The sequence below is a fragment of the Sceloporus undulatus genome, chromosome 4, assembly GCF_019175285.1.
Source record: "Sceloporus undulatus isolate JIND9_A2432 ecotype Alabama chromosome 4, SceUnd_v1.1, whole genome shotgun sequence".
Lineage (NCBI taxonomy): Eukaryota > Metazoa > Chordata > Lepidosauria > Squamata > Phrynosomatidae > Sceloporus > Sceloporus undulatus.
The window spans coordinates 226,529,301-226,553,906 of NC_056525.1; the positions used below are offsets into that span (position 1 = coordinate 226,529,301).

General features: G+C 39.8%; 1 protein-coding gene across 1 annotated transcript in view; it reads left to right on the plus strand.

Moving 5' to 3' along the window:
- The first annotated feature begins 1,192 nt into the window (after positions 1-1,192).
- The window catches only part of TRHR (thyrotropin releasing hormone receptor), a 28,168-nt gene continuing 4,754 nt past the window's right edge, over positions 1,193-24,606 (plus strand). The window contains exons 1-2 of the mRNA XM_042464907.1: positions 1,193-1,316; positions 2,357-3,197. Coding sequence (XP_042320841.1) covers positions 2,415-3,197 — 783 coding nt within the window. The 5' untranslated portion in view covers positions 1,193-1,316; positions 2,357-2,414. The remainder of the gene's footprint in view (positions 1,317-2,356; positions 3,198-24,606) is intronic.

Below are 24,606 nucleotides of genomic sequence, written 5' to 3' on the forward strand. Positions count from 1 at the left end.
TGCCAGTTCCTTCCTCTGAAATATAACCTACAGCACCTGGCATTTGTTGGTGATCACCCATCTAAATACTAATCAAGGCTGATCCTTCTTAGCTTTCAAGATCAAATCGGATCTGAAGGGGGAAGTAAATAGTCTAGATGTGTTCCCAGACTGATATCACATGAGGTCTAAACTTCTGCTTTGTCAAAGAGTAGCTTTGACTGGTACATCAATACCCCAGCCACAATGACCCATGTGTTGGTAATCTCATGCTTTAATAACTATAATACTACTCTCTCTGTGTGTAGCCACCCTTACAGAAGATGCAGCAGCGTGATTAATCTTTATCAAATGTTTTGGCTGTTTTAAAATGTTAGCATCTTAATCAAACAGCACAACACATCCCCTGCCTTCAAAAATCCTTGCATAAAATGTATTTCTTTTAATAACAGTTAAAAGCCCAGTTAGGAAATCCAAGTTCCCTTTTCTCTGTTCACACAAGCCATTATTGCCAGAACTGCTGCAACTGAAGCAGGAGCAGCAAAAAGAGATGCTCTGATGTGTCAAAAAAGAAAAGAAAAGAAAAGAAAGAAAGAAAGAAAGAAAGGAAAAGAAAAGAAAAAGAAAAAAGAAAACTGGATTGTTAAAGGGATTTCCTTTTTGCCTTTGAGTGCTAACAAAACATGGACTCTGAAAATAATTTTGTATCCATATAATATGTAGAAATGTCTGCTACTCTTTAACCTAACATTGAAATGACAGAAGGAAAATTATCTGCAGGCAGGCTAGCTCCCTCCTCTTTCTCATTGCAAGTGTGGAAATTCATAGTAGGAAATGCAGGGTGGGGGAGGGAGGGAGAGGGAGAAAGAGAGAGAGAGAGAGAGAGAGAGAGAGAGAGAATATACCAATTTGAAATACACAGGAGCATGGGTAGCACATCACTGTCTGAGTTTCCCATTTGCACTCAGGAAAAGAACTGGCACAGACTACTTCTGTTGCATGTCACTCTCCTGTTGCATTTTAAAGAGCCATCATGAATTAAAACTGGCATCCCAGTTTTCCCTGAGCACATTGTCCATATTTTCTTGAAGATCTGTGGCTTGTGATTTGACAGCTGGGCTGCTTTCAGATGATTGCTTTCCTCCCTTGGAGGGCTTAGAGGATGCTGGCACTCCTGTGAAGCGCTTCAGTCAGCCAGTGTGAGAATCACTGCAGCATGTTTGTGGAGTGGAGTGCAACACTTGGAGGTATTCTCTGATTGCATCAAGGTGGGACAGAGCTCATGCCATCCACTCAGGCTGAACATGCCCAGCTCTGAAAACTCTACAAAGGTGAAGGTAAGTTCTATATTTCATATTTTATACAAGGACAGGAGTGGGGAATGGAACAGGCTTTCTAATTTCAACTTCATTCATCCTCACTTGCTCTGCTCTGCACGCACATATCTCTTGTGCTTTTGCACTGGTAGAATCCCCCATCCGAGCAGAACTGATCAATGCATGCCAGCAGCAATGATTATCAGTGAGAGATGATAAAGCACTGAAAAAGGGTTGTAACTCTAATTATCTTAGCAAACTTTCCTTTCTTTGCAGCCCTTCCGCAAGCATGACTTTGGGAAATTGCCTGCTACAAAGAGTGCTTTAAACCACCAGCCTTGAGTTAATCTGATCTTAGGTCCCCCACCCCACCCCATATGGTTAAGCCCCAAACAGATGAGAGTTTTGAGAAGTACTGAAAGTGTGTATTTCTTTTAGAGCTACTGTGTGTTTTCTGAAGTAGATTTTTGAAATCTTCTTCTGGACTACCTTCAGCAATTAACAAAAAACAAAGAGAGTCTTGTGGCACCTTATTTACTAACATTTTTTTTTTTTTGTCATGAACTTTGGTAGAAAACTTAAGGTGTCCTGGCTGAAAACATTCATTTTTGGAAAGCTGTTGCCAAATAAAACTTAGTGCTTCAAAAATCTTTGTTATCTTTGCTGCAACAGATGAACGCAACTACCCCCTTAGACATTTCGCCTCTGACAAAACTCCAGCCTTTTATTAATGACAACCATTGAATGACAGTGTGAAGAGAGAACTCTGGTACTTCCCCCCTATTTCTCTCCTTCTGAGGCAGCCTTCCCAATAAAGGGAAAATTCTCTGTCCTATAGTTACCAGTGTCTGAATTGTGTTCTAGCACAATTGCTCAAAAATGTCTTTTTTAAAAGCCAACACATCAGATTGAGAGATCGACTTGTGTGGTAGTTGAATTTCTATATGTAAAGGGGTGGGTGAGTCAACAAGGAGGGAAAGGGACTGATGCATGTAAGATACGAAGATAATGCAAGATCACAATATCTTCTATTAGGTTCATTGTGATCTCCCTTTTTCTAGGGAAACAAGGAGAAAATGTGTTGACCAGCAGCTAAGGGACTAAAACAAGCAGGTGAAGATGGAGAACAGCACCACTGATGGACAAAATGAAACAGAATTCCTGCCCAACCGAGAGATGGTCACCATTGAATATCAAGTGGTCACCATTCTTTTGGTTCTTCTCATCTGTGGGTTAGGCATTGTGGGCAACATCATGGTAGTGATGGTGGTACTCAGAACAAAGCACATGAGAACCCCAACCAACTGTTACCTAGTGAGCCTCGCAGTCGCTGATCTCATGGTGCTGGTGGCTGCTGGGCTTCCCAACATCACTGAAAGCATCTATGGATCCTGGGTATATGGCTATCTTGGATGCCTCTGCATTACTTACCTCCAGTATCTTGGCATCAATGCATCTTCTTGCTCTATTACTGCCTTCACTGTTGAGAGATACATAGCCATCTGCCACCCCATCAAAGCCCAGTTTTTATGTACTTTCTCTAGAGCCAAAAAGATCATCATCTTTGTCTGGGCATTCACTTCCATTTACTGCATGCTCTGGTTTTTCTTGTTAGATCTCAACACAATTGTCTACAAAGAGACCACCATAGTGGCCTGTGGGTATAAAGTGCCCCGGAGCTACTATTCCCCAATCTACATGATGGATTTTGGGATATTTTATGTCATGCCAATGATATTAGCTACTGTCCTCTATGGGTTGATTGCCAGGATATTGTTCCTGAATCCCATCTCATCAGGCCCAAAAGAAAAGTCCAAGACATGGAAGAATGGTTCTTCTCCTCTGAACAAGAGCAAAACAACCAACAAAGGTATCAACAGTGCTGCAGCTTCTAGAAGGCAGGTAAGAATACCTATGAGATGGCTTACTTAAAGGGGGGGGGGGGGTAAGATTATATAAGATTCCTATATAAGCCTGTTTGAAGTTTAAGATCTTTCTCTCAATTCCACTACTATCACAGTCATATTTGGTGAGAACATAGAAGAGAACCTTCTCAGTGGTTCCTTACAGGTTGTGGAATTGTCTCCCTTGGATGAATTAGTAGGTCCCCTCTTTTTTTTTTTTTCCTTTCAGCTAAGAGGCCTTTGGTTTATAATTCATGTGGCAGAAATGGGGTTGTATATTTCTCTTTTTTTCATTTTAATTGTACGTATTTTATATTATTTTAACTTTGTTTTAACCAAATGGGTGATTAATGTGTTTTTTTAAAAACAAACAAACACTTGTATACAAATAATATTTAGCTGCACCATGCTTTCAATTGCTTGCAAGCTGCATGGATCCTATACAAGGGGAAACATGGAATATAAATAGAATAAAACAATAAATAAATAAATAAACAAACAAACAAACATATTACATCTACACTATACATTTCCTGAAGGTTTGGATGGAATGGGGCTTCCTTTTTTTCAGAGGCAGTATATCTCTGAGCAAGGAATATTCAGGATAAACAAAGTTGTGGTGCAAGGGAAACTGTGACCTTCATGACCTACTTGTGAACCTCCCAGAAAAAAATAGTTCTTGTTGAAATGCTGGACTAAGTGGCCTTTACTTTCATTTCAAAAAGGAAGTTCTCACTAAGAGTTCCAGTGTCAGGGCTGTACCATGTACTTACCTCTGTACCCATCTATAACTCCAGCTAGGGATAAACATGATGATAGTACAGCATCAGGGGATGGGAGCTACATTTAAGTAGGAATGCATGGCAAGATCAATTCATTTTTAGGTACATGTATATCTTGTCCTTCCTCCAGTGAGCTGAAAATGTTGGATAAACTCTCCTTCTCCATACCTTTGCCTTACTACAAGGGTGTGAAGTAGGTTTGTCTCTTGTACTTTATTAAAGAGGGAGGGAGGGAGGGAGAAAAAGGAACATAGCAGCACCTTTAAGACTAACTGGTTTTTATTTTAACATGAGCTTTTGTGTATATAAACACATTTCTTCAGATGCAGTAGAGCGTGTATATCTTCAGATGTACTGCCTCTGAAGAAGTGGGACTATATCCAAGAAAGCTCATGCAAAAATAAAAAGTACACTAGACTGAGGATGCATCTGCACTGCAGAAATATTGAGAGTTGACATTAATTTAAGTGCTGTAGTTCCATGCTATGACACCCTGGGATTTGTTGTTTTAAGGTCTTTACAGTCTGCTGAAGAGTGCTGATGTCTCACAAAACTACAGAGCCCAGGATTCTGTAGCACTGAGCCATGGCAGTTAAAGTAGTGTCAAACTGCATTATTTCTACAGTGTCGATGCACCCTTAAAGGTGTTGTGACATTTATGCTGCAAAAGACTTCTGCTTTTTTGAAAAGTGATTTACTTTACTTACATCTACAGTATATCCTGCCTTTCTTCCATTGAATATAAGACAGATACACAACTCTGTTGACCCTCCACCACTATCCTCACAACAGCTCTATAAAATAGATTAGACTGAGGAAGTGATTGACTAAAGATTTCCCAATGAGTTTCATGGCACAATGTGGAATGAATCTCCCAAGCCCCAGTTCAGTACAGTAACCACAACAGCATTTCCCTTATTCTTGTTCAGGAGGGCTGTGGACAAGAGCTGGTTAACAATGCACATGTGGCCACAAAACAGAGACACACATAAATTGACTATACAGATTTGTTTTTGTTGAGGAAAGTTGGGAATTCTGAAATGCATGGCTTGTGATGTTGCTCAGTTAAGCTGTTCAGCAACCGTTAACTTGAATGGGGTTTAAACAGCTTGACATGCAGCTTGACTTGAAGCTTGGCTGGAATGGAATTTAAGCAGATTGATCTCCAGACAGTGTGACCAGCACACTACTCATACTACTGAAGGCCAACTCATTGTTCCCTGGAAAGTACCAGGGCACTGGAGGTCAAGCAGGGGATTTATATACTGTCTAGGCTATATGTCCTGACTCCTCACAATTTTATGGATTTGTTGATCTGCCATCTCTTCTGCCATCTCTGTTATGAACAAGCTACAATTCCCAAAATTCCATAGGATTGAGCCATGGCAGTTAAAGTGGTGTCAAAGCAGATTATGTATGCAGTGTGGATGCAACCCTAGTCACAGATCCATCTTTTGACCCCATCTGTGAAACCATCCTAAATAACCAAGCCAATGTTGCTGCTGAAGAACTCTGTCAAATCAGATTTGAAGAAAAGGAACCTCTTTTCGCTTTGAAGTCATTCTTGTTGCTCAGCTGGAAACCAGGTGACAGTCTTTTGTCTCATGTTTTGATAATCAGCTCTATTGCCTGAGGAGATGGAGGTTCCACTCCCAACTAGGGTGCTCTCTTTTTTGGATTTTCACTCTCTATACATGAAGTGTTGATTAAGGGTTGATGTTTTTTCCTAAACTACTGAATAAGGCTAAAGTGCACATAGTAAACTCAGCAGTGTGACAGAACTGTTGTTATTATAAACCAGCTATTACTTTAATTTAATTTTGTTTATTCTTAGGTTGACCCCGTTTCTGGAGCAAACATACATTTATTTGCATATTATGCTACTCTGCAATACATCTCTACAGTTCCAAATGCTTAAACGAAGCAAACAGAAATCTAGTCCAGCCTGTTATAGGTGTAGAGTTATAAACTCAATACATCCCATCCTCCAGACTCACTAACTCTGATACAGTAATGACAAAGAGAAGGCTTTGCTGCAAAGTGTGTGACAAACTCTATAAAAGAAAAAGTTGGTGTTTGATCTCAGCTGGATACTCTATAACTTGCAGTGATGGATCCTGCCCTACATTCATGGTATAATTAAGAAGGAGCAATGCTATGAAACAAGGTTGTCTTTGCTTTCTTGTGCACGTGGCCATGAACCATGCCATAAGTAAGTAAGAAAGCACCAACCACTCAAGACATAAGATAAACTCAGATGCCAGGGCAGGGAATAGACAGGCCTATAATACTATTCTTTCCCCTCTGCAGGCAAGTCATCCAATTAAACTGATTTATGCTGGGATGACTTGAAATTTCCATGTCGGCATTGTGATGAATCCACTCTTGAGTTTTACTGCATTATACACTTGAATTATCTGTCCAAGGTGCTGAACCTATTTAAAGTCTCCTTTAAAGTCTGGAATAATTCAATGCAGATTTACCACATCGTACATCAAAGCCACCAGTTGGCACTGAAGTGCTAGAAAATGCAAGGTATTCAATGGAAGTATTTTGTCTATTAGCACATTGATATTGTATGTGGTGATGGCCTTGCCATTAAAATTGAGTTAGGTTAGTCACAAAGGGCATGCTGTCCAGTGATAGCCATGGAACATGTCCATTTTCAGAATGAGTACTGTAATGAACAGCTTGTTAGTGGCATGGATTACTGAAGGAATACCATTGCTGGAGGGAGACTGCTGAATGAGGGAGACCCTTGGACTGATTTAGCAGGGCTATTTTGAGGTTCTGATTTTCCTGCATAGTAGTATGCAGACTGAATAATCAGAGAATCAGTGCCACAGAGCAAACAGAATATACAGTGCATAGCTGCACAACTTGGGAGCTGATGACATTGGTATGATTGTACAGCAGAGGCATAAGCAAGATGGGTGCCTGTGGTCTGTCACATTTTGGGGGGGGGCTGGATCTCCTAGAGCCTTCCCTCCTTGTTTTTGTTATGTTAGCATATTATTTAGTATTTTAGCATTTTACAGTGTTGTGTTTTATTGTCCTTTTTTGATTATATATGTTTGATGTTCCACCCTGGAAAGGGTATATTATTAATATTATTAACTGAGTTTTTTCTTTAAATAGTAAATTACTATTTCTGAAAACTTCTGGGCTCGTAATTATACTTTTGAAGAAAGCAAACAACTTCCATGCATCTTGTTTGAAGCCCATTTCCTCCCACCCTTAAAGCAAAAGTAGATCTCTGGCCATTTCTGCTGTGGAATTATGGCACTGTCTGAAACTAGAAGAGGGAGGAGATGTGGCTGCAGATAGGTATGGTCCCTGCACCCACTGCAGCTGTCCACTCTTGTTACAAGCAGTGCCCGAACAGCCAACTTTATTTTATTTATTTGAAAGATTTATATCCCATCTTTCTCCCACAATTGGATTCCAGGCAACTATCAGGGATGTTGGAGAAGCAGGTTTCATGCACTGAAAGAGGGTTGGAGAAGATGACTTTTGAGGTCCCTTTGAACTGTATCACGTGGCTTGTAGCCTCAGTGATATTTCACTAGCCCTTTACATCTCTAGGGAGTCAGCAAATACAGGTTTATGGAATTCCTGGTTTGTTGTCCATTTGTAGATTGCAAGCTGTGTTGTTTATAATGAGTCACAAGTTGGGAGTGAGAGCATTTGGCATATTCTGTTAGAGCAAGGAGATCTGGATTCTTATCCCTGTTTGACTGTGAAAACAAAACCTACCATCTTACATGTGTTCACCTCACTGAAATCAGTGGGGATTAATTTGGCATCATTATCAGTAGGATTTTCATTGCAAATCTGTGGCTTTAGGCAAATCATTTTCTCTAGACCCAATCCAACTATTAACTGGAGTGCATATCAGGGAATGTGTTTTGGGTTTCACCCTGGACATTAACAGAGGTATCGGGAGTGCTGCATCTCTTCTGAGGAATGGTATTCAGCATCTTGGATCGCTTCATTAATGAACAGTCTGAATCACAGAGTGGATTCATTGCCTCACTACCTTAGGGGCCATCTCTTACTGCCTCACTGCCTGTAATGATCAAGGACTGTCCATTTTATTTTAGTCTGGATTCAGTTAAAAAAACAAACAAAAAAACCCATACTTTTAGCATCCTGATTATGAAAAAAAATTCACAATTTTTGGCAAAAGCTGAATTACAACATTATTTTATTTATTTCATGTAAACCCCCCGTTTTTCCTAGTATGTGATCTAAGGCTACCCATGATATAGGTTAAAAGCAAAAACAGTTAAAACAAGATTATCCATTTGTACCAGTCAAATTCACCACCCAGACTGTGGTCTGATTTGCACTACAGAAATAATGAAGTTTAACACCAATTTAACAGTCTTGGCACAATGCTATGGATTTCTGAGACTTGTCATTTTGTGAGATATTTAGCCTTCTCTGTTAAAGCATTCTGGTGCCACAGCAAACTACAAATCCCAGAATTTCATAGCATTGAGTCATGGCAGTTAATGCAGTGTCAAACTGCATTATTTCTGCAGTGCAGATTAAACCTGTGTTGCAACTGCCTGCCAATATGGCTGCTAAAGATAAGAAGCCTGACAGAAGAGAAAGGAGGTATCAAGTGTCTTTAAATCAGCATAAACATGGTTGACTACATCATCATCATCATCATCATCATCATCATCATCATCAAACCAGGCTTTTAAGAATTAAGCACTGGAAGTCATCTACCTGAATGGACAGATTTGTCAGTTTCAGACTTCACCCCGTCAATTTTTGTAAGAAAAAACCCTCAGGTTTTCATCATCTCAGATATGAAGAAATTTGAAAAAATTGTTAAACATTTACCAACAAAAACAACCACAACCTTAACATGAAATCATCATCCATTCTTAGTAAAGAATAAGATAATTCAGGCACACTGCATGCAAATATGACAGACAAATGGTTTTCTCTCTATTCTGGAGTCTTTTACATATAAATAACATTTACAGAATGTTACGCTATGTTAGACTACATTAACACTGCAGAAATAATCTTCTCAGAGCACCAATGAACTACACTTCCCAGAATTCCATAGCACTGAGCCATGGCTGTTAAAGTGGTGTGCAGCCACAGGTCCTCTGAGCTTCTATTCAGTCTTGAATGACTGCATTTATTAAGCCAAGCTTTTGTTTTCTGTTGTGTGACACACTGTCACTTCATTCCATTTACATGGGTGTGTGTGTGTGTGTGTGTGTGTGTGTGTGTTGGTTGGTTTTTTCCCCAGCAATAGTTCTTCCAGGTGCCTTCTCTTTATTTCATGGCTCAGTGGCTGTGCTGACAGAAAGAGAGATGGTGACAGGAAGAGAGAAGTTAACTGGGAATATCATTTAATGACAGCTTTTGAAATCAACAGCATCATTTTCAAAATGTATAGCTTCTGCTGGTTACAGAGAAACCTTCACTGGAGCCTCATAATCATGGTTCCCATCTTTTAAACAAAATACTCTCATCAATTTTAACTTTTAAAAAGGACATGACATTGCGCAAGGAAATCAGTTGCTCTTCTTGTCAGCCACATTGCTGGCTAGCTAGCCTTTTGTCTAAGATGAGAACAGTGGAGGAGCAGATGTAAATTCTGCAGTATTGAGATGCACATATACAACAGAAAGCACAAGTATCTAGCTTAGTACTGTATTTGCTAGGATAAATGTAACTGCATTCCAAGACAGGTTCTGGATTTATGCACATAGTAATGGCCTCAGATCATGAGGGGGCCACTAAATACAACGTGTGTGTGTGTGTGTGTGTGTGTGTGTGTGTGTGTGTGTGTGGTAGGTATATATAAACTTGCTACATCTTATAAACTTGCTACAGCAACTATCCTAACCATAGTTGCTGGATGTGTGTCAGATGTGGGCAGCAGAAGTGGGCATGGGGCCCAGTTTTCTGCCCTGGGACTCTCCAGGGATTGCAATGATTGATGAAAATGCCAGACCAAACCAAATAAAAAAGCCAGAACTTTCTGAACTTCCACTGCTGGTTTGGGGTATGTGTGACATTTTTAAAATGAAGAAATAAATATTAAAAAATAAATGAAGGGACTATTGTTGTTGTTGTGTGCCTTTAAGGCATTTCTGATTTATGGCAAGCCTAACTCAACCCTATCACAGGATTTTATTGGCAAGTTTCTTCAGAGGGCAGGTTGCCATTGCCATCCTCTGAGGCTGATAGAGTGTGACTTGTCCAAGGACACCCAGTAGATTTACATCGCTGAGTCAGGATTCAAACTCTGGTCTCCAGACTCATAGTTTAATGCTCAAACCAGTACATCATGCTGGCTCCTACACCAAACTGATTTTCCTGGAGGCTTCCAGAATAACTGAGAGGTTTCCAGGAGAGGCAAGGTGCCCTTGACATTCACCCTTGATTTTGTCCACCTTTATTTTGATCAGAGGAAGGGACTCTAGAGGGGTTACTGAATGGGGAGATTTCGGGGAACTGAAATCCAAAAAAGTAACTTTTCCAAGCTTTGTTCCCACAATATCCTGAAAATAAAAAATAAAAAAGATTTGGAACCTGATCCAGTCAATGACTGCCTTTATAAAATGAAGTTTAGCTCCAGCGTGGTGCAGAATTGCTTGTATCCTCATCATTAAGTGTTGGTGTTATTTCCATTGATTTTCTTCTTTTGCATTTTAACCATGACAAAGCATTAGCGGAATAGTTTAATCTCTGAAGAACAGCCTGAGCGATGGGCTGTGTTTCTAGAATGTATTTTGCTGAAGCCAATAGCTTTCAGACAAATCAGACCTTCTCTGACATTGTCTTTTTATTAAACTGATAGTATAACAAAATGGTATTAATCCTTGTCTGTCCTCCACACTTCTTATGGTGGAGATTGTTTTCAGATCATCCATTTAGCAAAGATTTGATTGGGAAAAGTATCTTATCATGAAAACTAGTCAAGAAATTTATTTTTATTTTATTTTACAAAAAGGTAATGACCAAGATGCTACAGCAGGGCTGTGTCACAGAGATCTCTGCTTAGGGATTTAAATGTTGATTGAGCTAAGCAACACTTGAGTTGAATAGCAATGTTGTACAACTGAATGCACACTTGAATGTGTGACTCGTGAGTATGCATATACAGTATCAGGCACACAGCACATGGACCTTGTGCACGTCTCATATGCATCTGCACAACGCTGAAACAAATGCAGATGTTCCACATCACAAAAACATGACCAGCTATTTCTGTAGAAGAATGTACACATGGGAATATCAAAAGGAATTCCAGCCAAGGTAATATCTCTATCTATCTGACTACATAGTAATATATTTTGAAGGTCACTTGGGTTGAAAATGAAAGGTTAATTGTTGTTTTTTACTTTATCTAGATAATGACATGATTTGGGATGTTACAGAGGAATTTCCTTCAGTTTTGCTAACAATCACCATCAACATGAATAATGGATGAGGAGATCTCATCCAGTCCTAGTATTAAATGGAGTGAGGCAGTTGGCCTCATGTGACAAATGATGAAAAGTGTGGAGGGAGGCACTGGTAGCAACATGCTGGCTACTCCCTTCTGTTGGATGCCAGAGCTGAGTGTTATATGCTACTTCTCCAATAAACCCCAAAATAGTCTTTTGTCAAATAAACACTAATGAAGATCACTGCCCCAACCCCAATTTTCCCTCCCAAGTACTCCAGTATTATAAGCATCACTGTGTGAACATCAAAGCAGAAATCCTTTTAGCTTTAGATGTAGTGATCTGTGCATGATGCTACTAATAGAGTGGAAAGAAACACGGATGGATAACAAGATTGTAATAAATAGTCCTGGGGATAAGTGATATCTACCACATTGCAAGACGAGGGCAAAACCCCTCTATTGTGGTCTACATTAATAACTATATTCTGCATTGTGGTTGCGCTTTCTACACTTTCATTTGCATTGCACAATGGCACCCAGTCATTGACACATCTCACACAGTGTTGCTATTTTGCATGGAGCTTTTTTGGTGCTGCCATTGCATATGTCCACATGCAGGTATTTATACCAAGCTAAGAGGATGTAGGATTGAAGACAATGGGTGTTACCTCAATAACTTTTGGGCACTACCTAAACAATTCCACAGCTGATTCCAGTGTTTCACTTCTTCCAAGAGTGTCAGAGAGGCCTTGTTCCACCATTCATGCTGCCTTCTTCCCATACAGGGAGGGCTCCAGTTGCCATTGTACCTTGATGTTCGGGGATTCTGCTTAAACATGGTGCTACCTGGGTCCCAAAGGCCTGGATTTTGGATAGGGTTAGAACCCTTGCAGCATATCACAACCTTCTTCAACCTGGTATCACCTCTGATGTGAAAGATTACAACTCCTGTCATTTCCAGCTAAAGCCAGCTTCTTGTGTTCTTATCACCCTCATTGGAAGTACTATTTTTTCTGATTACTGTTTAAAACCTGGTGATATTTTCAAATCTAGGAAGTATTTGCCTAGGTTCTATGGAGGTCCTGGAGGAGACCAAGCCACAGTAATTAGAATCTCTAAGATGAATCAGGAGGTAGTATGGAATGTTTGCTAAATATTTAATTAAGTCAATTATGTCCTCCATGGCCTCTTTAGCATAGATGTCTTTAATTAAGAATTAAGAATTTGGAAGTTTCAAGCAAACCTCTCTGGGTCATACCCACAGGAAAATGAACAAGAAAGTTTTAGCTTTCAGCTGTACTAGTGACCATCACAGATCTAACTCCTTTTTAAAAAATCATTTTTAAAAACACTGTAAACATTTTGAGATTTCTTCAGCATTTTCATAGAATTGTAGAGTTGGAAGGGACCACAAGGGCCATCCAGTCCAACCCCCTGCCATGCTGGAAATCTCAATCAAAGCATCCCCAACAGATGGCCATCCAGCCTCTGTTTAAAGACCTCCAAAGAAGGAGACTCCACTACACTCTGAGAGAGTGTGTTCCACTGTCAAACAGTCCTTACTGTCAGGAAGTTCCTCCTAATGTTGAGGTGGAATCTCTTTTCCTGGAGCTTGCATCCATTGCTTTGGGTCCTAGTCTCTGGAGCAGCAGAAAACAAGCTTGCTCCCTCCTCAATATGACATCCTTTCAAATATTTAAACAGGGCTATCATATCACCTCTTAACCTTCTTTTCTCCAGGCTAAACCTCCCCAGCTCCCTCAGTCATTCCTCATAGGGCATGGTTTCAAGACCTTTCACCATTTTAGTTGCCTTCCTTTGGACACACTCCAGTTTCTCAATGTCCTTTTTGAATTGTGGTGCCCAGAACTGGACACAATATTTCAGGTGGGGCCTGACCAAAGCTGAATAAAGTGGCACTATTACTTCACTGGATCTAGACACTATACTTTTATTGATGCAGCCTAAAATTGCATTGGCCTTTTTAGCTGCCGCATCACACTGTTGACTCATGTTCAACTTGTGGTCTACTTGGACTCCTAGATCCCTTTCATATGTAGTTTCATTCAGCCAGGTGTCCCCCATCCTATGTCTGTGCATTTTATTTTTCTGCCTTTAGTGCAGTACCTTACATTTCTCCATGTTGAATTTCATTTTGTTAGCTTTGGCGCAGCTTTCTAGTCTATTCAGGTCATTTTGAATTTTGATCCTGTCCTCTGGAGTATTAGCTATTCCTCCTAATTTGGTGTCATCTATAATTTTACTTCTGTCATCGAAATCATTGATAAAGATGTGGAATAGCACTGGGCCCAGGACAGAGCCCTGTGGGACCCCACTGGTCACTTCTCTCCAGGATGAAAAGGAGCCATTGTTGAGCACTCTTTTGGTTTTAAGCAGTTGAACATAGCAAATCTCCCACAATCAATATTATTCTAAGCCAGCTTCATCCCACCCACTTTATTCCTCCCACACATGATGTCTGATCATTTAGTCTTTCAAATAAGAATACAAAGCCTACTTGTCTGTAAAGGATTTTGGTGGGCAAGTGTGTTACTTTTTATCTTATTTAAAATATTGGTTTTCTTTATAAAATATAAGCTTTTCTCCGTATCCTGTTAGACAGGAAACATTTCCAAGCTAGCCAATAATAATCAAAATAATAAATCTAACAGTCAACACTAAAACTAATAATAGCATCACCCCACTCTTTAGGTTTTATAACTCAAATGGGGCTCTGAAGCAGCATCCCTCACATCACAGGTCAACACTGAAACCACTACACAACACTGGATCTGTTTTCATTGAGCTAACATTCTGGTTGCAGTCCTGTTGGTGCCGTGTGTGTGTGTGTGTGTGTGTGCCTTTAAGTCACCTGTTGACTTATGGTGACCCCAAGAATTTCACAAGGTTTTCTTAGGCAAGAAATACAGGTGATTTCCCAGTTCCTTCCTCTGAAATATAGTTAACAGCACAAGGTATTCGTTGGTTGTCTCTCATCCAAGTATTAACCAGAGCTGGTTCTGCTTAGCTTCTAAGATCAGATGGGATCTGGTGCCTCTGGGGTATAATTCCAGTGTGAGTGTGGTGTATTGGTTTGAGTGTTGGACTACAACTCTGGATATCAGGGTTTGAGTTCCTGTTCCACCATGGAAACCGACTGGGTAACCCTGGGCAAGTCACACTCTCTGAGCCTCAGAGGAGGTAATTGCAAACATCCTCTGAATAAATATTGCCAAGAAAACCCTAGGAGAGGATTGCCAGAAGTCAGAGTTGTTTTAAAGGCACATACCAACAACAACAAACATGCAACTGGAGAAGGGAATGAAATCTCATATTTTGCTGCAAGCAGCAACATATCTAGGGCTGGTTTTCCTGGTTAGGTACTCAAGATGAGAAGAAAGGAGGCTGTTTTCCCACCTCTAAGCTTTTAAATTTAGTCTCTTCCAACCATTACAGCTTCTTCTATGTTTGTACTGCAGAGGAAAAAAAGTTTATTTCATTTTGCAATGTTGTCAAGATTGTAGACCACAAATGCAACTCATTCACACTCGAGCAGTAAGCGGTTGCTCTTATCCTCCTTTCCCCAGATTCCCTCTAGGCTATACTGTCCTGCTCTAACAGACATCAGTGTCAAACTTTCCATTTCAGTATCACATTTAATGTCGGGTCTAGTCAGCCTGAGAGTATTGTCAAACCAGCCAAATGGGTGCGATTTTGCTTCAGCGCATGCTGCTATTAAGGTGGTGTAGTCAGTACTCAGTTACACATTCCAGAAATACTGCTGCAGAATTTTAGCTGTAAGTCCTGTTATCTCACCTTACCAAGATATTTCTTCAAAATGCCAATGGAATCTCAAAATTCTTCAAAGTGCCTGCCATTTAGGGTATCCTCTCCAAATTTTGAAATGTTTACAATGTTTAGGTGTCTTTTTTTTTCTAATTGTGCATATCACACACACCCCATTCACTCATCCACAAGCCTTGTACAGGATAGATATCCATGGTAGGAGAGGAGACTTACTCTATATGAGAGAGACATTTCTCATGCAGAGGTACAAATCATATTGGAAAAGTTTAATAGTACAGGTTAAATATTCCTTATCCAGAAATCTGGAAATGCTAAAAATTCTGAAACTTTTGGAGCACCCACATGCTATGAGGCTGCTCTGGTGGCAGTGGTTAAATGCCTGTATTGCAGCTACTCACCAACAAACCACAGGGTTGTGAGTTCAATTCCAGCCAAGGGCTCAGGGTTGACTCAGCCTGGCATCCTTCTGATAAAATGAGTACAGTACCCAGCTTGTTGGGGGCAATTAGCTTACAGTTGTAAACCACTTAAGGAGTGCTTAAGCAGAAATGTACTTGCTATTACTATCAGGCTTTGATTTTAGAATATTTTGTACTGTGTAATACACTGTACAAATAGCATAAAATGTACCTGTACTGTATTTGTGAGGCTGGAGAGAGACATAGCTGGAGAGAGACACGAAGATCTGTGAAATTGTGGAACATCACTGTCCTTGCTACTTTTAAAAAAAATGTTTGGGCTTCATACCTGTGAGTCCTGACTCCACTACACCACAGTGTGCAGGAGGTGAGGTACTAAGAGCCGTTTTTAGGCTGTAGCTCTTAACGTCTTACATATTTGGTCATACAAAACAAGTAGCTCAGTATGGCTAACTAGTAGATGTCCTCCCAAGCTGTTGGAAGCCTTGCACCAAGACAAAGGAACATGTGTCAGCCTGAAGGCTCAGTTTAATTTTACAGATGCCCTTGGGGGCCACATTCCAAGAATTGGGTGGGGCTAAGGAGAAGAGAGTAGAGCCAAAGAAATCAGCATATTTTAGTTTAATGTTCTTACTGCTAAAAATTAAGCCTTAAGAATCATTCCAGTCAAATGAAAGAAACACAGACAAAAGCAGAGCAGCACCATGGGGAATGGGGTCAGCTGGGAAAACTAAAGACAAACAGATTTGGCTCACTGGTTAAGATATTGACTGTTGATTGCAAGATCGGCAGGTCAGCAGTTTGAGACTGAAGTGCCGCATGGTGGAGTGAGCTCCCATAACTAGCCCCAGCTTCTGTCAACCTAGCAGTTCAAAAACATGTAAAAGTGCAACTAGATGAATAGGGACCACTTCAGTGGAAAGATAACAGCACTTTGTGCAGTTGTAGTGGCCACATGACCACAGGATAGTCTTTGACAACTCTGACTCTTCGGCTTAGTTATGGAGATGAGCACAGCTCTCTACAGTCATACATCACAGACAACCTTGTCAAAAGGGAAACTTTACCTTTTAAAGAGTAAATATGACTCTAGGGCAGTGATGTTTTCAAGTCCTTTATTCCAAGTCTCCAAAAGACGTGGTGATGGTAAATGTGTGTGTGGGTGGGTGGATTTCAATACCAAGGAAATCAAGAAGACATACACAAGTTAGGGTAGGGATTCTAAGAGGGGAACAGCAAATGTCTTAGGCAATGGGCTTGAGGCAGAAAGAGCCTTCTAAAGCTTTTCAAAAGTTTCAGAAGGCTCCTCGAATGTGCAGTAGGAATAGGCTGTTGAGTAGACCTCAGTTCTTGCCTCAGGCCCATTGCCTAAAGTATTTCTTGTTTCTGGCTGAAGTTGGATCAGCAAGTTGTTTGCTAAAATTTCAGTTCCAGTTGAGTCATGTCAGTGTATCATTTATGGCTGAGTTGAGGCCAAGTGGAGTCAATGAAGTGACTTGAGACTGAGTTGGGTCTGAGTCAATCAACTCAAGTCTATGTCACTGATCTAGGGCTTGTTGTTCCCCAGCCCTACAAGGTCCTTTGGTGAGGTACTTAGTCTGACAAGTAAACCATTTTGAATATAAGGGCAAGGAGGATGAACAAGTGTTTGAAAGTCACAGAAACAGTAGATATTTCAAAAGAGCCAGAAGGTGAGATATGATTGCAGAAATGAGAGTTGCTTTCAGGAGAGAGGTTCTGAATTAACTAAGGCAAAACCAGGCAAGCAGAGGGGTGCCTCTGTGCATTGTGCTGAAGTGTGGATGCATCATAGGCATACCAAGAATGGAAACTATTGTTCCTTTTTCTCACTTTAGCAGCCAATATGTTGTCTTTTTTTTTAATTAAATGAGGCTAGTTTAGTGGTGTTGTATTTAAGAAAGCATCCAACATTGTCTGGAACAAAAAGCTATAATCTGGCATCCTGGTAAGCATGTCTTTTGAAGATCAAAGACAGCAGATCAAAGTTTCATTTGCCTTATTCTGAACCCAAGTAGCTAAATTCAATGCAAATTTAATTTCAGTGAACATTTCATCATGGTGTGATCACTGAGACAAAGGTTTTTGCAAGAAATGGAATGAGACAGTAGCTACATCTTTGGATTGCAGTCAGTTCAAGGTTTTCTTAGATATTGTCACAGCAAGATTGTTCTGTGATATAGAATGAAGAAAGAGCCATCTCCCTACACTTCTATATAGCTTAGTACCTAAAGGGCTAGCAACCTCTGGGATAGGGGCTCACCAGGGCCCAATTTGCCACTGTGCTGCCAAATTTCCATGCATAATAACAGCAGCTAAAAAGGGCAGAGTTTCATTCTAATCAAAGCTGGGGAGGTACACATCTTGTTTTCATGCCAATTTGTGTTTCCAAGAGCATAATAGCTTAAAAATAAGACAGGTGCTCTCCACTGACTTGTTTTAAAAGGCTATCATGGCATTGTGGTGATGTTATTGTAGCACATTTTATGGTGGGAATGTTGGTGGGCAGAATGGACTATGTTCTTAGCTATATTACCAGTCATGAATCCTCATCAAACATAATGAGATTTATGTCTTAGTAAACCTATCATCTTTGATGTGGCACATAGGTTTTACAGATCTCAGGGTCTGCTCCTGAATCTCCAATCCTCAGCATGAGTGTGCTTCCTTGAAAAGTATATGTGTCTTTTTCCTCATTTGGATTTGAATACTATGAGTTATTACCAACTAGAGCAGACCCACTGAATCAATTGCTGAATGATGAATCAACATAAAGGTAAATCCCATTGATACAATTTGTTTGCTCTGTTTAGAATTAACAAGGCTGGTGTTTTCTCTTTAAATTGTGTACTTGATGCAACAGTGATTGATACTTAATGTATCATGCTTAATCACACCACCAGGAGTCATCAGCCTTGTAACATCATCAGGACCACCTCTGTGATGTTGCAGGGGAGAATCATTCCTGGAACTTGGATTTTGGCCCTGAAATCTCAAGACTCGGGATAGTCCTAACCTGGCAACCCTAGTAGCACAGCATATCTCCCTAACACAGGCTCTCCAAATGCTTGAGGCCAATACTTACCAACTTTTGGTCTCCATTTGTTTTGGACTTCAGTTCCAAGAAGCCCCAGCTAACTTGACCAGCAGTCCCAATTCTGGGAGCTGAAGTCCAAGTTATCTGGTAGGTCAAAGGTTGGGAACCACTACTTTAGCCTACAAGTTGCACAAGCCCTGACCACCATGGCAAACAGGAAGGGATTATGGTAGTGGTAGGCTATAATATCTGGAGGGGCATAGATTCCCATTGTCTCCATTAACAAAGACTCTCTTATCAAATGAATTAACTCTATAAAACACTGTGTATTTTGTACTTCTGGGAAGGTGTTAAAATAAATGTTTTGCAATGAAACCTCTTACTAAGAACCATCTGGAACCATATTAAAATAATAATCCAAAACTATCCAAGACAGTTTTATGTCACTGTGTGGTCCACATAGATATATTGCATTCAAGACCAGGAAACACTTCTAGAATAACAATTGGTGAAAACTGCTTTCTGCTGGAACTAGAGAGTTTTCTTCATTATGTGATAATGAAGCATCAATAATAATAATAATAATAATAATAATAATAATAATAATAATAATAATAATACATTTATTTATATTTCCCGCTTCTCCGTTTGGATCGAAGCGGGATTACAACAGTAAAAACAACTTAAAATACATACATAATTCAAAAACATAAATCAAATAAATAAAAATAAAAGGGAAAAGGAGAAAATTATTACAGTGTTGCTCAGTCATAAGGATCGAGTCATATATTCAGATGTACAAATCAGATTAAAGGAGATCAGTTGGATAGGCTTGCTGGAAGAGATCTGTCTTCAGTGCCTTTTTGAAGGCTTCCAAGGAAGTGATAAGTCGGACCTCTTCTGGTAAATTGTTCCAAAGTCTAGGGGCCATTGTAGTTTTTAACCTGGTTTTGGGATGTTCCAATATTTTTGTGCCACATTCAGCATCTATAACACAATCCCTTGAAAAATAGTCCTTCATCCCAATTTATCCTCATTTTGTTGTTTTACAATCAGGAATTGAAATGGATGTAATTGGCACTGTCAAGAACTGGGAGAATGTTTTTATTGTGACACAGATATTGTATATAAAAAACAAAGTGGCATTTACTGGTTACATAACTATCCAACCAGCACCCTCAAGTCAAACTTTGGTAGAAGCACCTTTGGCAGCAATTATAGCTGAAATTTTCTTGGGTAAATATTTACCAGCTTTGCATAGATTCTTGGTGAAATTGCTTCAGTTTTTTCAGGTTGGATGGTAACTCTTGATGAACAGCAACTTCCAAATCTTGCTGCAGATTTTGTGTTGGTTTGAGGTTTGGCCTTTGACTGGGGCATTTTATGACATTTTAATTCTTAGTTTCAAAATAACAACAACAACGACAACAATGCATATTCTAGCTAGAATCTAAAGAACTCTTTTACATGCACTGCACACATTATCTGAACATATATACCATAATAATAATAATAATAATAATAATAATAATAATATATTATTATTATTATCGTTATCATTGTTGTTGTTGTTGTTGTTGTTGTTGTTATATACCACAATAGGATATTATTCATCTTTGCTTGTTATAAGTTTGGTTTTTAAACTCCACAGAAACTTTTACTTTATACAAAAATCATAAACTGAATTTTCTGGGTGGTAGTTAAGACCTTTAACAAAGTTCTCAGATACCTGCCTGTTCCTTGCCATTCTAAAATCTGGTTTCACTTTCTGCTCAAGGAGAAATAAATCATGAAATACAAGCACCTTCTCAAAAAATCAGTCCTTTTGTTGGAGTTTCACAGTTAGCAAACCTGTTTAGTATCAGAGAACAGAGTTAATGCCAAAGGGCATTTAAGAGCTCAGGAGTCAACTTCCAGGCACCTTATTCTCCAGCATCTGTCTCTGTGAGGACTGCAATCCCAGTTGCATATCACGTATCCGGTATACGTGCAATTTGGCTCATGTTGGCTCTGCAGTTTGGAGAGAGCACAGGTGTCCTTAGGTTCACCTGAAGCTGCTACAGTCAGTGCTTCTCTTAAAAAGTCAAGCAAGGGGAGAAGGGTAGGGAACTCTATAGCTCTGGAAATGAAGAAAGAACTCTTCTGGATCTCATTTGCCAGCAAATATGTTACAAATAAGGATGTGAGACTTCCAGTGAAGTGTTGCAGTATGGATCAGAGCCTAGAAAAACTAAATTTTCACAGGAACTCACAGAATCCCATAACCAACCTGGTACCTTATGAAAGATTCTGGGCATTGTAATTCAGACACTAACTTTTATTAGCTCTGGCAGTGCTCTGATCAGGTTTTAAGCCAATGCATTTTCAGCATTTGCCATTCTACCACCTCTTCTCTGCATCCAGTGGACATTCTGCATTCTGTGGCCAATGTACATGTTCTGTACTTTAACTATATGTTTCATGAATGTAAGCTGCACAGCACATTCCTCAATATTCTTTGTACACTGGCAAATGCTTGGCTTCTCCCATGCATGATGGCCCATCTCTCTTATTTACCCTGTTTTCCCTATACAGTTGCTAACACACAGCATCTGAGTTGACTTTATGGGAAGGGATTATCCATCATAATGGATGTGGTGCATTACAAAGCATCATGGCACAAAGGGAAACTTACATCCATATGGAAAGAACGTCCTCAAAGGAGCCTTGCAAGCCCATAAAGTTTAAGATCTCTCTTACTTACCCCACAAGTGTCCAATTTGGCAGGACAGTCTTGATCAGTATTCTGCTGTCCCACTTTTTATGCTGTTTTAAAAATGTCCCAGTTTCTCACTCTGTCTCCCACTTTCTCCCTTTGTCCTCAGTTTGCTTCAATTGCTATAAACTGAGTTAAAAGTGTGAATATAGTTTACACTCATTTAACTATGGGGGAAGAAGAGGACAATGCAGAATATGGATTTCCCAGTAGGCTGAGGCAAAAAGACAGTGCTGCAGTCTGTCTTAGCTTGTATATTCACCCTTGCTGACAAACTTTGCCATTTTGATCTCACATTTATGTTGCTTGGGAGTTACACTTTTGCAACATAATGTGAGGTCCTAGCAAGCACACAGTCTTTCCCATTCCTGGATATAAACAGCAGAGTGCTCACATCACAGTGGGATTTGGGGATTCAGTAGAGGCTTTTGGTGATCCTTACACCCACATTGATTAAAGATCATGTCCTATAGTATACATGTAATGGTGGTGGTTGTGTGCCTTAAAGTCTTTTCTGACTTATGCTGAGCCTAAGGTGAATGTAGCATGGAGTTTTGTAGGGGTGAGAGTGCATGACTTACCCAAGACAAGTGGGTTTTCATGGCCAAAGAGAATCAAACCCTGATTTCTAGAGCCATAGTTCAGTGCTTAAATAACTACACCATGTGGAGCAGGAAACAAGAGGAGGAAAAGAAATTACCTTCCCACATGTTAGTCTTCTCCATGAATGTGCATGAGAAGCAAAAGGAGGAAAAAGTGGAGGGAGGGATACACTAGCTTGCTCCACTCAGCACCAGTGCAAGCCCTGCTTACCATTGGCTCCAGTCATGCTTCACCACCACAAGGAGACTTCAGTACTTTGATAAATTATGATCAGACTTCATATCCCATATGCCACTAACAAATAAGTTACTTTTGGAAAACATCTCCCAGAATCTTCTGTTGTTCTGTCTGAGGGATTCTGGGAGTTATAATCTAAAAAAAGAATTTTCCCCAATCGTTGCACGGAGCCCTCAGGGGCAACAGATCTGTTTTTTTCCTGGATGTAAAGGCTTAATAAAGGTCTACATCCCATAGCTAACAATAGAACAGCTCCAGATCCTTTTTCCTTCTCTTTCTCATTTTATATCACAACTAGATTTGCTGGAGTGAAAACTGGAGAAGGCTCCTGTACCATGAATGATTCTGCAGAAAAGGGAATTTCACCAGAAGTTTCTTCCATTTCCAATCCTATACAAACAGTAAAGGTACAGGAGCCATCAGTTTTCAGTCTGGCAACTGTATATTCTATCTTTCTCCCAAGTCTGAGATGCAAAGTGGTTGACAATGTATTAAAATACCACACTTAATTGTATATACTAAATTACACCATTATTCAAACATCCATTAAAATACTTTAAAACACCCTTTCAAAATGTTTCAAAAGCCTCCAACCAGCCCCTGTCTTTTGTCGGGATGCTGAACCCACAAAGGCCTGTTGCATGCCCTCCCTTTTGTTGTCACTGTTAGCTGCCTTCAAGTCAGCTTCAGCTCATGGTGACCCTCTCAAACATCTCCATGTTTCTGTATTCTCAGCCTCTCTGCTCAAGACCTGTAGGTTCAAGCCTTCCTGTGGCCTTCCTGAACCTTCCTGATTGATTCCATCCATCTAGTATGTGGTCTTCCTCTCTTTTCTAATGAATTATGCCTTCTCATGATGTGGCCAAAGTATGACAGCTTCAATGTAGTCATCTTGGCTTCCAGGGAGCATTCATGCTTGATCTGTTTTGAGACGCATTTGCTTTTCTTTTTGGCTGTCTACAGTATCCTTAGTACTCTTTTCCAGCACCACATCCCAATGAGTTGATTTTCTTATCTGCTTTCCTCAGCTAAGGTCATGTGGAATACAATGGCTTGGGCAATTCTGACTTTAGTGTTCATCTGTATATCTTTAGACTTTAGGATTTTATCTAGCTCTTTCAGAGCTGCCCTTCCCATTTCTAATCTTCTTCTGATTTCTTGATTGCAGTCTCTGTTCTGATCAATGTTTGATACAAGGTTTGGGAAACTTTTAACTATTTCCTTATTATCTACGGTTGAATTTACATAGATCCTGCATGGTCATTATTTTTGTTTTCTTTATGTTTAGGTCTGCCTTTGCACTTTCCACTTTGACTTTAGAAATTGTTCCAAGAATATGATGCTTTCCATTAGCAGTATGGTATAATCTGCCTATCTTAGATTGTTAATGTTTCTTCCTCCACTCTTCCTTCTACCAATTCTAAGCATACTCTTCTAATGATATTTTCTGCATGCAGGTTGAACAGATAGAGTGATAAAATGAAGCATGGCCTCCCACTGGTGACTAATACAAAATGTTGGGAGTGCAAAATCAGACAAGAGCACCATACTTAAATGAATGGTTTATGTGTCTAATACAGAGTTGCATGATTAGTAAGGAGGATTCTGTGCTTTCTTTAGACACCATAATGTGAAGGAAGCAGCAAATAGAGCACTTAGCTAATTGGGAATATTTTATGGACTCTGAAGGATTTTTACATTTAAAAAGAACACTTGTAGCATAAAGAGTTTCACTTTGGGGAAGGAAAAAACCAGCCGCTTCTCTTTCCCTCAGTCTCTCGTTCCTCCACCACACTTCCATGTCCCTGCCTCCTGTTTGAAGAATCACTCCTAAATTAAAATATTAAGAGTCATCTTTCAAAATGTTTCTGGGCAAGAAGATCCCATGATGATTGAATTCTAGAGTGTTTTTTTAATGAAACCAGGAACTTGTTCAGATGGAATTGCCTCACCATTCCTGAAAGGGCATTAATGAATGGCCCTAAAGATTGATGAGTTCAAAACACTTCATTAAAAACAATCTCTACAAAGAATAATTTGAATTCTTTGTATTTGACATGCAAAGGAAAGGGAAGACACAAAGGAAGAACAAAGGAAGCCATTAGGTGGCTTCTAATATCCTGGAGATATGACCCAAAGGCAACAAAGGACATGCCATATATTTCCACTGCCTCTTCTTTAAGGGGAAAAAAGGCTTGATTTTTTACTTGGCAAGCCAAATGCAGCCTCTATATTATGGACAATTTCCCGACTAGAGGCACTGAAAATGAATTGGACGACAACTCCCATTATCCCCAACCAGCATGGTTTTGTACTCCAA